The sequence below is a fragment of the Furipterus horrens genome, unplaced genomic scaffold, assembly GCF_987537825.1.
Source record: "Furipterus horrens unplaced genomic scaffold, mFurHor1.1.pri manual_scaffold_16, whole genome shotgun sequence".
Taxonomy (NCBI): Eukaryota; Metazoa; Chordata; class Mammalia; order Chiroptera; family Furipteridae; genus Furipterus; species Furipterus horrens.
In genome coordinates this window covers 3,548,413-3,560,930 of record NW_028327186.1, presented here as the reverse complement: position 1 = coordinate 3,560,930, position 12,518 = coordinate 3,548,413, and the positions used below count along the sequence as shown (strand labels likewise).

Below are 12,518 nucleotides of genomic sequence, written 5' to 3'. Positions count from 1 at the left end.
GAGTGTCTGGTGCCCCAGCATGGCACACGGTGCTGGATAATTGCTCGGTAAGGGTGGCTGTTGGCCGTGAAGCGGGCCGTGTGCCAAGGAGTGCCCCGTAGGGTAAGACGGACTGACAGAGGTGTTGGCCAGGTACAGCCAGGGTGGTTTTATTCTTGGCATTAACTCACACTGCCTTTTCTTGTTTTTTGCTTCGCATTAGATTTGAAAATGACTTTCGCTCATGTATGATGAAGAATTGATTGCATGTGGACACTTCCAAGTGCACAGCAGCAAAACGCAAACTGGAAAAGGTAGCTCTCTGCCCTGGCTTATGTGGCTCAGTGGATTGAGCACCGGCCTGCAAACCAAAGGGTCGCCGGTTCAATTCCCAGTCAGGGCACATGCCTGTGTGCGGGCCAGGTCCCCAGTTGGGGACATGTGAGAGGCAACCACACATGGATGTTTATCTCCCTCTCTTTCTCCCTCCTTCCCCTCTCTCTAAAAATAAAGAAAATCTTTAATTAAAAAAAAAAAAGGTAGCTCTCCAACACTTGAAGCTTTGGGAGTGTTTCATGAAATCAGAGTTTGCTCTCTGTCCTCAGACTCCACGTTTTAATTCTTGCCTTTCAAAGGGCATATTTGTGGTCACTGCTGATGAGTAGTCCCATTGTTTGCTGTGAACCTGGACTGCTAGCACAGGCTGCTGTTAGCTCTTGCTACCTTGGGACTTGCCTCCTGGGCTAGCGCCCAAGCCATTGTTGGGGGGGGCAGGGGGGGGCTGAAATCCACCTGCCAGCAGCTTTGTTGAGGGAAAAGAAAAGGTAACGGTAAAGAGTATAATTTGATTTCTCTTTGAAAAAACTTCCCACCTTTTTACCTACTGTCAAAAAGAATTTGAGATCGCTCACATCATAGGGCCCTACCGATGAGACAGTTATTAAAAGATTTTAAAAGAGGAAACCACATACCGGAAACCGCACACGCGGAAGGAGACCTGCACTGAGGTCCCAGCTGCAGAGCCCCCCACACTGAGTCAGGACAGGTCACGCCTGACCGGCTGGTAACATCCTGCCCGAGCATGTTTCCTGGGCTCCAGGCGAAGCCTCAGGTCGTCATCTGGTAGCCTTGGAAGACCGACCTCAGAGTTTTCCCAAGGGCCTGATCATGTTCAAGTTCACAGTTGCTGTGGCAGCCTAGACCTGTGTGTACAGTTTGGGGAGGATGAGCTAAGACAGCCTCTCCATCACCAGGTTCTTCCTGTAAGGATTCTCGCTGCACTTGCCCTGCTTTCTCTACCATCAGCCCCACCGGGGGAATTTCAGGTCTTAGTGTCTGGAATAGATTCACTTACCCCTGAACAGTGGAACACAGCCGTGGGGCTTCTCTTGTGTGCCTGCTGGAAGGCCGTTGGCTGAATTCGGCCCACCGAGAGCAGATGTGGAGGTCACGTGACGGCAAGTAGGCCTCCCCACCTGGGCCACGGTCCCAGTGTGCTCTGGCTGCTTTGGTGTTCCCCGTGGGCTCAGAGCTGGGCGGCAGCCGTGCCGTGACTTTGCCCTCCCTGGTACGGGGGCGTCCTTCACACCTTGATCCGGCTTTCCTGCTATTGATTTTCTTTGGCCTTTTTTTTTGCTCATTTTTTTTCCCCATCATGTATACATTGTGGTTAAGTTGTCTTAAATTTTTTCTCTACCAGGGAGAATATAAATGTAGTGTACATTTAATTCCTATTATCTGTCAGTTCTACAGGGTAAAGCTCTTGTCTCCCTCCCTTTATTGATCCCAAATTCTGATGTGACTTGATCATATGAGTTCTTTCAAATGTGCCACTGGAACTATCAGACAGCACACACATGTTGCGGTGATTTGGGGGAACTCACAGAAAACCTCCCCATTTTACTTATAAAAATTAGTATAACCGAAAGTGTAGGAAATCGTGGAAGAACGTATTCAGTCCTTCTCCATTTTTCTTTTAGCTTTTGTCCATGGAATAGAGTAAAAAATATTTTCATTATGCAAGTAAAATTCTTGTTTTTTGTTTTTGTTTTATTTCTTTGGCTGCTTTTTAGCTTAAAGCTTTCCCTTCCCCTGATAGAATTTTTTTTTTTTCTAACTCTGAAAAACACCTGTTGCAGAAAATGTAGAAAACACAAAGCAGAAAATGAAATCCTTTCGGATCCTTCTTCCAGAAATAACCAGAGGAAGCACTTCAGGGCTGGATTGTATGCAACGCATTATTTTATTTTGTAGGTGTACTTTTATTCCCATCACAAGTCAGTGCTCCTGCCGGTGGTGTAAACATGACCATATATTATGAACGTGTACCCAGGACAACAGTCTTGCGGTAGACTAGCCAGTTTTGTGCAGAAATGTATTTGATGTAGGTTTTTTTTCTTACAATGACGCTGAACGGAAGTGGAGTCTATTCTGAGGTGCAGCCCGAGCGAAGGCATTCCCCAGCGGGGCGAATGCTGTCCAGTTGGACTGCGGAGCTGCGACTGGGCGCGGTATCAGGACCGCATTTAGAACATTTAGAAGCCCGGCAGTGCGGAAGATTGCTTGGCCCGCTCGAATTTCAGTTGTCTTATCTGTGCTCTAGCAAGAGGCGGTTATCGGGCGGTTGGAAACTGAGCTGGCTGGCAGGGGCCTCTGCAGGCGCTCTGTGGTTTCAATGAGGTGAGAGCGCTTTGCTGCCGGTAACAGACGTGTTGGTGACAAGGTTGACATTTGCTTATGAAAATTAAGGGACTGACCTGTTTCTGTCACAAGGGGGGGACAGCCCCTTTTCTTCATTTCTGTCACGTTATTGGTACACGTCTCCTCTTCCTCCAGGATGGTGAACTGCGATGTATGTTCAGAGCGCTCCGCCTTGGTGGGGGGTCTTTAAGCTAAAGGTACCCTACAGGAAAAGATCATAACTCCTTAAGGTTGGAAGACTTACAAAACCTTCCTATTAAGAGATTTCCCTCAAACCACCAGTCATTTATGAACAGAGAAGGGCAACCAGAGGTTTCTCCCCGGGTTCCCTAAAAAGGGAAAGAAAGTTGGGTGGAGTTCACCATAAAACTGCAGAGAGGCTTTTAAGGAGGGTTTGAGGTCAGATCGCCTGCTTTTGAAATTAATTGGTTTCTCTTCCTGGACAATGACATCATTTCAAGTCCTAGGCTAGGCATTGCTTGGGTCAGTGCTCATCGCCTCTGCCGCTCTGTTCTGTCTGGCGGGGCACGTGGAGGCAGAGCCAGACAAACGTGGATTTTGGCCCTCCGTCGAATAGGAAGGATGCGTATGTCAGACTTCGCCCCTGACATTGTCTGAGATGGATAGTCAAACAGAATTCTAACCTGTAGCCCGAGTGTCAGGTTTTTAGGCAGAAATGGGAGAAGAGGCATTTTCCTGACCAGTCCCCGGTCAGCCTACCCTTTCCCGTCTCCCTCATTGTTTGTCCCCTCCCTTATTTAGTTTGCCAGCTCCTGTCTTTGCTGATAAGAAGGCACATCTATATGACGCTCACTGCATGCCGCCGTGGCTTCTGGGTATTTCACCCTCACAGCCCTGTGAGGCGGGGACGCCCGTACTCCCAGCTCACGGAGAAGAAAAGGGGGAGCACAGAGCAACTACCCCGAGTAGAGCCAGCTTATCCCCGCAGCGGCCCAGTTCCGCACCCCCGCTCCTGGCCCGTGCGCCGTGGGTCACTGTCTCTGCTGTAGGTTTTCCCTTTGAAGGCCACACTGTCTTACCTTCCCCGTGACCCACATCATGTCATGGGCTTTAGCGTTTTAATGGCTTTGGGGGTTGGCTGCCCTAGTAGGACCTTGAACGTGGCCTGTCTTATAAATCACATTTTCGTTCGGAAGCAATTGGGCAGAAACTAAAGTGATGTTGATTTTGCTTACTGTCCTTTTAAAATGAATTGTAAGCTAATACCGACTGTTTATCTTTAAACTACATTTCAGAAGTACAATGAGTGGTAGTGCACGCCAACTCCAGTGTCCCTGTGGATTTTACCTAGTTGCTTCCTGCTCGTGGCTTGATTAAGTTGATTTATGTCTTCACATAGGAATGGTAGGAAAAGTCAGTGGGGTTTTATGAAAAGTGATGAGAAGCTCACGTGGAAATTTCTCAAAGATACAGAAATGGTCTGCCCCTCTATGCTTGTGCGCGTGTGCACACCCGCATCTTCAAGTCACTCATATAACGTGAGTGGGGAGCATTGACTGGCCTCTCACGTGCCCAGCTCTGAACTTACTTCTGTTTTCAAAGAATTGTTGTGGCTACCAAACAAAAGTCACGTCTACGTAAAGGGAGGAGTCAGGGGCTCCTGGGCTTGGACAGGGGTCTTCTCAGCACCTCTTGTCCTCACGGACTTCCTGAGGCCGGGAAGCTGCTCCCCTCCAGATGTCACCTCATCAGACTCCAGATGTCACCACATCAGAAGACTGTGTTTAGTTTCATATACTTACTTTCTAGGTAGGTTGTGGTTCACTCTCTCTCTCTCTTTTTTTTTTCTTGGTACTTTCATTAGTATTTATTTCATGCAGAACGTACTCCGGGCCATCAGTTTTTGTTTCTTCAGTTCCTCCTGGGATACCTTTTTCTCCTGCGCTGCCCCCTCTTCTGTTTTATGAACACGCCGCTCCCTTTCAGCGGGAGCATCTCCGTGGGGCAGGGGGAGCTGCGCGTGGGGGAATCCGCCCGCGAGCTCTGTACGCTCAGCGCTGCATCTTGGGAGCTGCGTCCGCCTGGCCGGGCTCAATGGCCGGAGCATCTCCAGCGAGACCCCTAAGTTCAGCATCACCCTCTGCATTTTTAAGCACGTGGAGCAAAAATTCAGCCTTCTCTTTGCGCCACCGACCAGACCCTGCGACCAGCCCCACGGTTCGGCCTGGGCACCCCGCCCACTCCACCACTGTCATGACGGAAGGACACACATCGCTTCTGCTAAGTGACATCCTTCAATACTTGGTGGCTTTTCAGATACACGCACCCTTGATGGCCTGGGCAGTTTCACTGGTGTTCTTCAAGTGTACACAAATATTTGAACCTCTTCATGTGTATGAGTCTGGGCTGGGTTTCTGGGGCAAGTGCACAGCAGACCGTTTTCAGAGGTCGCCTCTGGCTGCTTTGGGGAAGAACTCATTCTCCTTTCTAACTGTCTCTCTCTAGGGGGGCTTGGTTTCTCTTTAATTCCCCATCCCTGCTCTGCTGATTTTACATCCTTTTTATTTTTTTTCTCAGGGGCATATTCTTTGTGGAAATGCAGAAAATGCAGGTGCTGTAGCCTGGGTCATCCCATTGGGTTCCATGTATGCCAGATTCTTTGCTAGAATGTTCCACAAGCGACCTGAGGCTCCATTCAAAACCCACAGGCATTAAGGGAAAACATTGCAATGATTGTATTACATCCGTTCTGAGATGCACTTTGTTTTTCCCTCCACATTTTAACGTATCAGAGACCAGGATGCCTGTTCCCGATGCTGGCACCGTGTGGTTGTGATTGGCCATTGCTGTTCGTGCAGAAAACTGTGGTGCCTCTGACAAGGGACACCCTAGGTTTGATGAAGAACGATATATACTTAATCCCTGACCATTTCGAGGCGCATGTTTGACATGAAGATCAGTCCCGTTGATTCCCCGCCCCCCACCGGGTTAGGAGAATTAAAAGCCAGTAATAGTTTCCTTCGTTGTAGATTCATTGTAGATTGGTTTTTAAAATTACAAAAGGAATATGTGGGCTTTAGACATTCGGTGTTGCAAGATGAAGAAACTTCTGGAGAATGAACGATGGTGATGATTGCAGAACCAGTGTGAATGTGCTTAAAGCCACTGAACTTTATGCTTAAAAAATGGTTACAATGGTAAACGTCAAGTCTGGTATATTTTATCACAATTTTTTCCTCCAAAAAGTACTAAGCTTATAACAACTGTACTTACTATAGCGGCAGAATAAAAAGTGAAAGTCACCTCCGCCCCAGCCCCTCCCCACCCCCGACTGCATATGTGTTCCCCAGAGATTGGATGTACCTTTTCACGTAGTCTTTCCATTAGAGATACGTGCGGGCTTGATCCCGCAAGTCACGTGTCACTATAATAAATCCAACATTAAGAGTTAAATAAGATAGAAATATATTGGGAAGGGCACTGTCTGGGAGCTGCGCTGCTTTGATCTCATGGAAGCTAAATTCACTAACTGACTCATCCTCTATGAGATGTTTTTCCTAGATGTCGTATGTACAAACACATTTCTGTAGCTGGGCTACTTCAGCCCTTAAGACACAGCGTAAGGAAAGTGTAAGGAAAAATGGCACTGGGTGGCGTTCGATCTGCTCAGGACTCTGCTTCCTTCTAACTGGTCTCCGGTTTTTCCTCTGTCCGTGGGGTGGGCAGTTCCCCCATGAAGTTATCTTCTGGGCTCCTGGCTCTTCTACCTGTTGCACAGTCCTGGGGGTTCAGCCATATATAGTCCTTCATCTCCCTTCTGCTTTAAAGCAAAAAGGGCCCTGGCTGGTGGGCCCTGCGTTTGCCCCTGTCCCGCCTCATGACACGCCCCCCTGCAGTGCACTCTGGCCCTTCGTGGATGCCCGTCAGCACTGGGAGCCTTCCTTGTAGAGCCTTGTCTTGGTCGCTGGCAGTAAGTACATTCATGAGACTTTTTTTATTTTTTTAAGATTTTATTAATTTATTTTTAGAGAGAGGGGAAGAGAGAAAGAGAGGGAGAGAAACATCCATGTGTGGTTGCCTCTTGCGCGCCCCCAACTGGGGACCTGGCCCACAGCCCAGGCACGTGCCCTGACTGGGAATCGAACCGGCGACCGTTTGGTTCGCAGGCCGGCGCTCAGTCCTCTGAGCCACACCAGCCAGGGCCATGAGACTTTTGATGATTGTCTGTCCCTCCTCTTGTCAGCTCCGTGGGTCACACCGCCTCTCGCTGGCCTAGCACATGCTTGGCACACGGTGAGCATTCAAAGAAAATTTGTTGAATGAACGATTTGATTGTGTTTCTTGTTTGATAGAGTGGAGGAGTGTGTGGCTAGGGAGTGGGTCGTGGCAGACTATCAACCTGAAAACTTAGACCTCAGTGGCCTGGTGACTTGGTTTTCAGCTGCCGCTGGAACTTGGTTACCCTGGAACTGTTTGAACCCTTCCTCATTGTCTTCTGTTGGGAGTCTTTTGAAGAGAAATGTGGACTTTGGAATACCCGGGAGCGTGGGCTTCCGTTAAGGGGAAGCCAGCAGATCAAGTAGCTTCTTATCAGATTCCTTTGAAGGCACAGTGATTCCTTTGAACACACAGTATTCACCAAGAGCAGATATGTGAGTTTCTGGAAATGCGGAGCTTGGCCTCAACTGCTTGCTCACTGATATTTGTTTCAATTCCAGAACATGGTCCAAGACAATTCCTGGGAAAGTCGAATTCTTCTCCAGCGAGGGCTCGGATACGTCCATCCCCATCCCAGTAGTGCCCCTGCGGGGCGTGGACGACTCCTACCCGCCCCAGAAGAAGTCCTTCATGATGCTCAAGTACATGCATGACCACTATTTGGACAAGTATGAATGGTTTATGAGAGCAGACGATGATGTTTACATCAAAGGGGACCGTCTGGAGAACTTCCTGAGGAGTTTGAATAGCAGCGAGCCCCTCTTTCTCGGGCAGACGGGCCTGGGCACCACAGAAGAAATGGGGAAGCTGGCCCTGGAGCCCGGTGAGAACTTCTGCATGGGGGGGCCTGGAGTGATCATGAGCCGGGAGGTGCTCCGCAGGATGGTCCCGCACATCGGGAAGTGTCTCCGGGAGATGTACACCACCCACGAGGACGTCGAGGTGGGAAGATGCGTCCGGAGGTTTGCAGGGGTGCAGTGTGTCTGGTCGTACGAGGTAAGAATAGAAACAGATCCGTTGATGTCGTCACTGTTCCGAACCAGCCCTAGGAAACAGGTGATACTATCCTCTTCAACAGGTGTTAAGGTATTTTACATTGTTCCCTTCACTTTTTAAAAAATTTGAATTCCCTCCTGTTACCCTTTCTCTTGGTTTTTAGAACACACCTTCGGGACTTTTGTCCCCATTCCTTAGTTAATAAATAGATGGCATTGGGGGCCCAAAGAAGAGACGGTTTGCCGCAGCTGTGACATTTTCCTGCTTATCCAGGAAACCCGTCCAGTCCCTCCTGCCGGTCCCGCAGATGGGATTGCCGCAGTGGGGGGTATTTTCCCCGGCCCTGGCCCCCGAAGGCCTGGCTGTCCTCCTCCGGTCATGCTGACCCACACAGTTTAGAAGCCTCTGTGTTTCGAATTCATAAAATGAGTGATGATGGATAAAGGCCATTAGCATCGGGCTTTGCGTTTATTTCAAATCTTGAGGTTTGAGACAGCTCTTGTCACCTGGAAGTTGGTGACATAGGTGCCCCCTTTCACAGCAGGTGGCAGGTGATCACTGAGTTATCTTGACACCCAGATGGAATTTTTTGAAGGAAGTCCCCTTGCAGATGCTTTCTCTTTGGCAGTCCCAGAGAATATGAGCTAGCTCTGCCTTTTCTCTGTTTTTATTGGCAAATGCACACCTCTTGCCTTTGGTCCCAGGATCTGATATTAGTCAGAGTGGAAAAATTACTTAGGTTGTGTTGTGTTTAGATCAATAAACCACTAATGGTTGTGAGGAGCAGAGGGAATTGCTAGGCCTTTTGTCCAAGAAAAAGAAACACCCTTTCTGATGTAAGTTGTTCAATTTTCTTCCGAGTGAGTTTTGCAGAGCGCTTGCATGAAGCATTGGTGTTCTTGCCTGTACTTGTCTTCCCCCGAGACTTGCTTTGAGATGTCTCCTCATTGCTTTCTTTCTCTCTTCTGAACTTTTAGGGAAGTGGACGTTTTCAGGTGCACGGGAAGTAGTCTTGTGTAGTTTCTAATTATAAAAGATACATTTTATATCCCAAGTGTGATTTGAGTGAGCCCTCCAGTCCCCGTGTGCCCCCGGCGGGTGGTGGGTGGCTCCCTGGGTCCGGGGGGACTCCTGTCGTCATGGATGTTTGAATGCAGCTGGGAGCAGAGTACAACTGGCGGTCCTTCGGCATCTCCCCATTCTCGGGGAAGGAGCTCCCACCTTAACGTGCTTTGTTACGGTTAGAACAGGTAACGCCTTGTGTATTTTGGACTGCCTCCTGCTGCCCCTGCTCTCCGAGAAGCCGGCCTTCCTGCTGGGATTGCAGAGGCAGGGCCCGCCTTTGAGGGAGAGGTTGACAGCACCCGTGTCTCTGTCGCCCTGCCGTTCTGTCTTACGTACGGCTGGACAGACACCAGCAGAGCCCGCGTCTTGAGTGTCTCAAGAACTCTGACGCGGCATGAGCGCCCACACGCCGTTAGAAGGATTGTCCTGGGGCTGCAGGGGTTGGGAGACAGTTTGGGGGCTCTTTTCCTCTTATCATGGTGTCATCACCGAGATGTTCGATAGTCCTGTCCGGACCCCTGGAGCCGCCTCTTAGGCTCCGTGCGTCTGCTAAATGACCAGCCCTGCCTGGGTGGTGTCCTGTCCCCACCTCGGGTGTCTGAGAGTATCCCTGTTGCTCTTCTTGTCTCCAAGTGCCTGGTGACCGGAGAGCTGCTCCGGATATGGGGCCTGTTCTCCCAAGGGCGTGGGACAGCGTCTCCTTCCGGGACGTGGCTTGTCTTCCCGCTTCAAGTGTGGTGTTTTTATTACATGCAGATTGTGAATTCAAGTGTCGGCTCATTTGTCATTCTTTCCCGGTACAGTTTGTGTTCTTGTGTCTCGGTTAAGAAATCCTTCCCTTCCTTGGGTCTCTTTTTCTGTCCGTTTAAATCTTTGCCTTTCACATGTAGTTCTGCCTCGTTATCATTTTGAATAAAATTCTGTCTCTTGGGACACTCGCCATCCTATTAGACCTTTGGGGCTTTTAAGTGCCGCTCACAATAAGTCGTTATTAGGATTTATCATTGTGTTCACTGGTCAGGCAAGACTAATCTGTCACACGAATGAGGAACTTTTATTTAAACTTCCTGAAATCTACTTCCTTCGTGAGGACTCACATTATGAGAAATTACCGAGGTGGAGTCTTATGTTGAAGGCAATTATGTTAAGCTTTGGGTCTTGAAAGCTGCTTATTTAGCTGTATCGTAAACATAGCCAGAAGGTGTAATTTATTTTATTTTTTTTATTTTTGCAAGTTGCAATAATGCCTTGGGATTACCCTTACATGATTAAAATGGCTCATGAAGAGCCACTGTCGTTATCAAAATCCAGATTCATTTCTAAGCTGGCTTGGATTATTTTTTGTGGTTATTTATTAGCACACAGTCTTTGAGAACTTTCTTTGGAAAGGAGTGTGATTTTACAGAGCTGTTACAGAAAGAAAAAAAAGTAGCAAGGAGAACACTGGGACACCTGACACCCAGGTTGCCCTGTTAACGTTTCCTTCCATTCGCTGTGTCGTTTGCTGTGTCCCTGAGGACCTCCCCTCCCCCATGGGGGAGAGGCCGAGACCACCCTCCTCCCCCAATTTAGGAGAAACTTACATTGGGGCCTTTTTCTTTAAATAATGTCAATGCATGTTGAGTAAGAGCAGGAAGCTCTTTTCTACAGCCACCGTGTAAGTAAATTTAACATGGACACTTGAGACCACTGTTCACATTGTGATCAGTCTGTTGACCCTTAAGGCCCACGGCAGGGGTCCCCCGTCCCCAGGACAGGGTCCAGCCTTGCCATTGCTCTTTGGCCGCCTCCCGTTTGCCCAGCCTCTTTCTCTGTCTTTTATGACCTTGGCGTTTTCTGTACGTGGCTTTGAAGACTTCTTTTTCATCATGAAAAAGCTGTGAATGTCATGCAGTGACCTGTGCGGCAGTTTCTAGTGACGCTTCTCCAGGCTTATTGAAACCCCCGCCGTGAAGACCCAGCAGTGGGCCCTGATGGACAACAGTCAGGGGGACAGGATGCAGCACCCCTGGGTCCATTGTCACAGAGGGTCACCGTTACAACTCAGGTTAGAGAGATTGTTTTTCAGAAACATCATTGAAACGTTTGAGACAAGCCTTTACCTAGGCAAGTACAGGAGACGCTGTAGCACTCTGTGATATGAGGGAGCAAGAAGAAAACTGACCCAAGTAACCTATTCATTTTATTTTTAACTTTTTACTGATGTGTATGATACCTGTGGACAAGTGCAGAGAACATGAACACGTGCAGGGCTCAGTGGATTTTCACAAAAGGAACCCAGCTGGACAGTCAGCATCCTGATCTCTTAAATTCTGCTCCACATCTGACTGGTCATGAAGGTACTGGGGGTAGGAAGTAATCGTGGCTACTGCAAGTTGGAAATAGGTATCAATAGGTTTGGCAACTGTAAAAATGTATTGTCTTTTTTATTTCTTTAAGATTTTATTTATTTATTTTTAGAGAGAGAGGAAGGGAGGGAGAAAGAGAGGGAGAGAAACATCAGGGACCAAACTCGTAACCCAGGCACGTGCCCTGACTGGGCATCGAACCGGCGACCCTTTGGTTCTCAGGCTGGTGCTCGATCCGCTGAGCCACACCAGCCAGGGCTATTGTCTTTTTTAATAGTTAATACTGTCCCATGGTTCAAAGTTCAAAAGGCAAAGGGTTTACAGGGACAAGTCTTCCCACCTCTGTCTCCAACCACTGGGTTCCTCTCATGAGTCAGCCACCATGGTGTGTCCTTACAGATAGGCCGTGTGTGCATGTGTGTGTGTTACTATCGGCTGTTCTGCAGGTGTCTGCGAGGTCTAGTCGTGTTTGCGTGTGCCCTTCCAACATTAGCATGGCCCAGGGGTCTTACGCCAGGCTGGGCTTTCTCAGAGGGGGACCGCCTACAGGAGAGCCCCCTGAGATGTTTGTTACAGAGCACCCATTTCCAGGCCCCGGCCCGGAGCCAGGCGCTTGGCAGGTGGATGAGCTGCGCTGCAGACGGGCTTCTCTGGTGAGGTCTTCTTGTTGCTCATGTTCTAGGAACCATCCACGCCGTTAACACTCTTACAACATTTCCTGTGATCCGGCGATGTTTTCAGTAGAGACTGAGGTTATGTTGTGGTTCATTGGCATCGGCCTGCGCCCCGGCCCTTGCCGAGCTTTGTCCCGGGGAGTGGAGAAGACAGGGGAGGAAGTGTGACTTCGGTCTTTCCAGGAAGTTGCCTAGAACCCGGTTGGGAGGGAGGCCAGACTTGGCACGCGGTGTCGCCCTTATCATAAATGTTTGGCAGGCCGGTGCTTCGCATGTTTGTTTCCTTCCTTTCTTCCTCCCGCTACGCTGTGCTAATTGCAGGGAGCTGAGGGGCCAGACTCAAGCCAGCGCGGGTGAGTGCTGGGCGACAGGAGAGCCCGAGCAACGGCCGCGGAGGTTCTGCCGGACGCGACAGCAGAATCAGGTCCCTGCTGGCCGGGGATGAAACCGACAGGCCCTTGAAAGCTCAAACTGAGTGGAATTTTAAGGATATTTTTGTCTCTGCAGGTGATTCTACAAATGTCTTGTTTATGTGGTTTAGTTATAAATCTTTCTCAAGCCTCAGCTGTTTGCTTTT

General features: G+C 49.1%; 1 protein-coding gene across 1 annotated transcript in view; it reads left to right on the top strand.

Annotated features, from left to right (window-relative positions):
• Positions 1 to 12,518, top strand: part of CHSY1 (chondroitin sulfate synthase 1) — a 44,562-nt gene that overhangs the window by 7,643 nt on the left and 24,401 nt on the right. Inside the window, exon 2 of the mRNA XM_090263644.1 lies at positions 7,359 to 7,854. Coding sequence (XP_090119770.1) covers positions 7,359 to 7,854 — 496 coding nt within the window. The remainder of the gene's footprint in view (positions 1 to 7,358; positions 7,855 to 12,518) is intronic.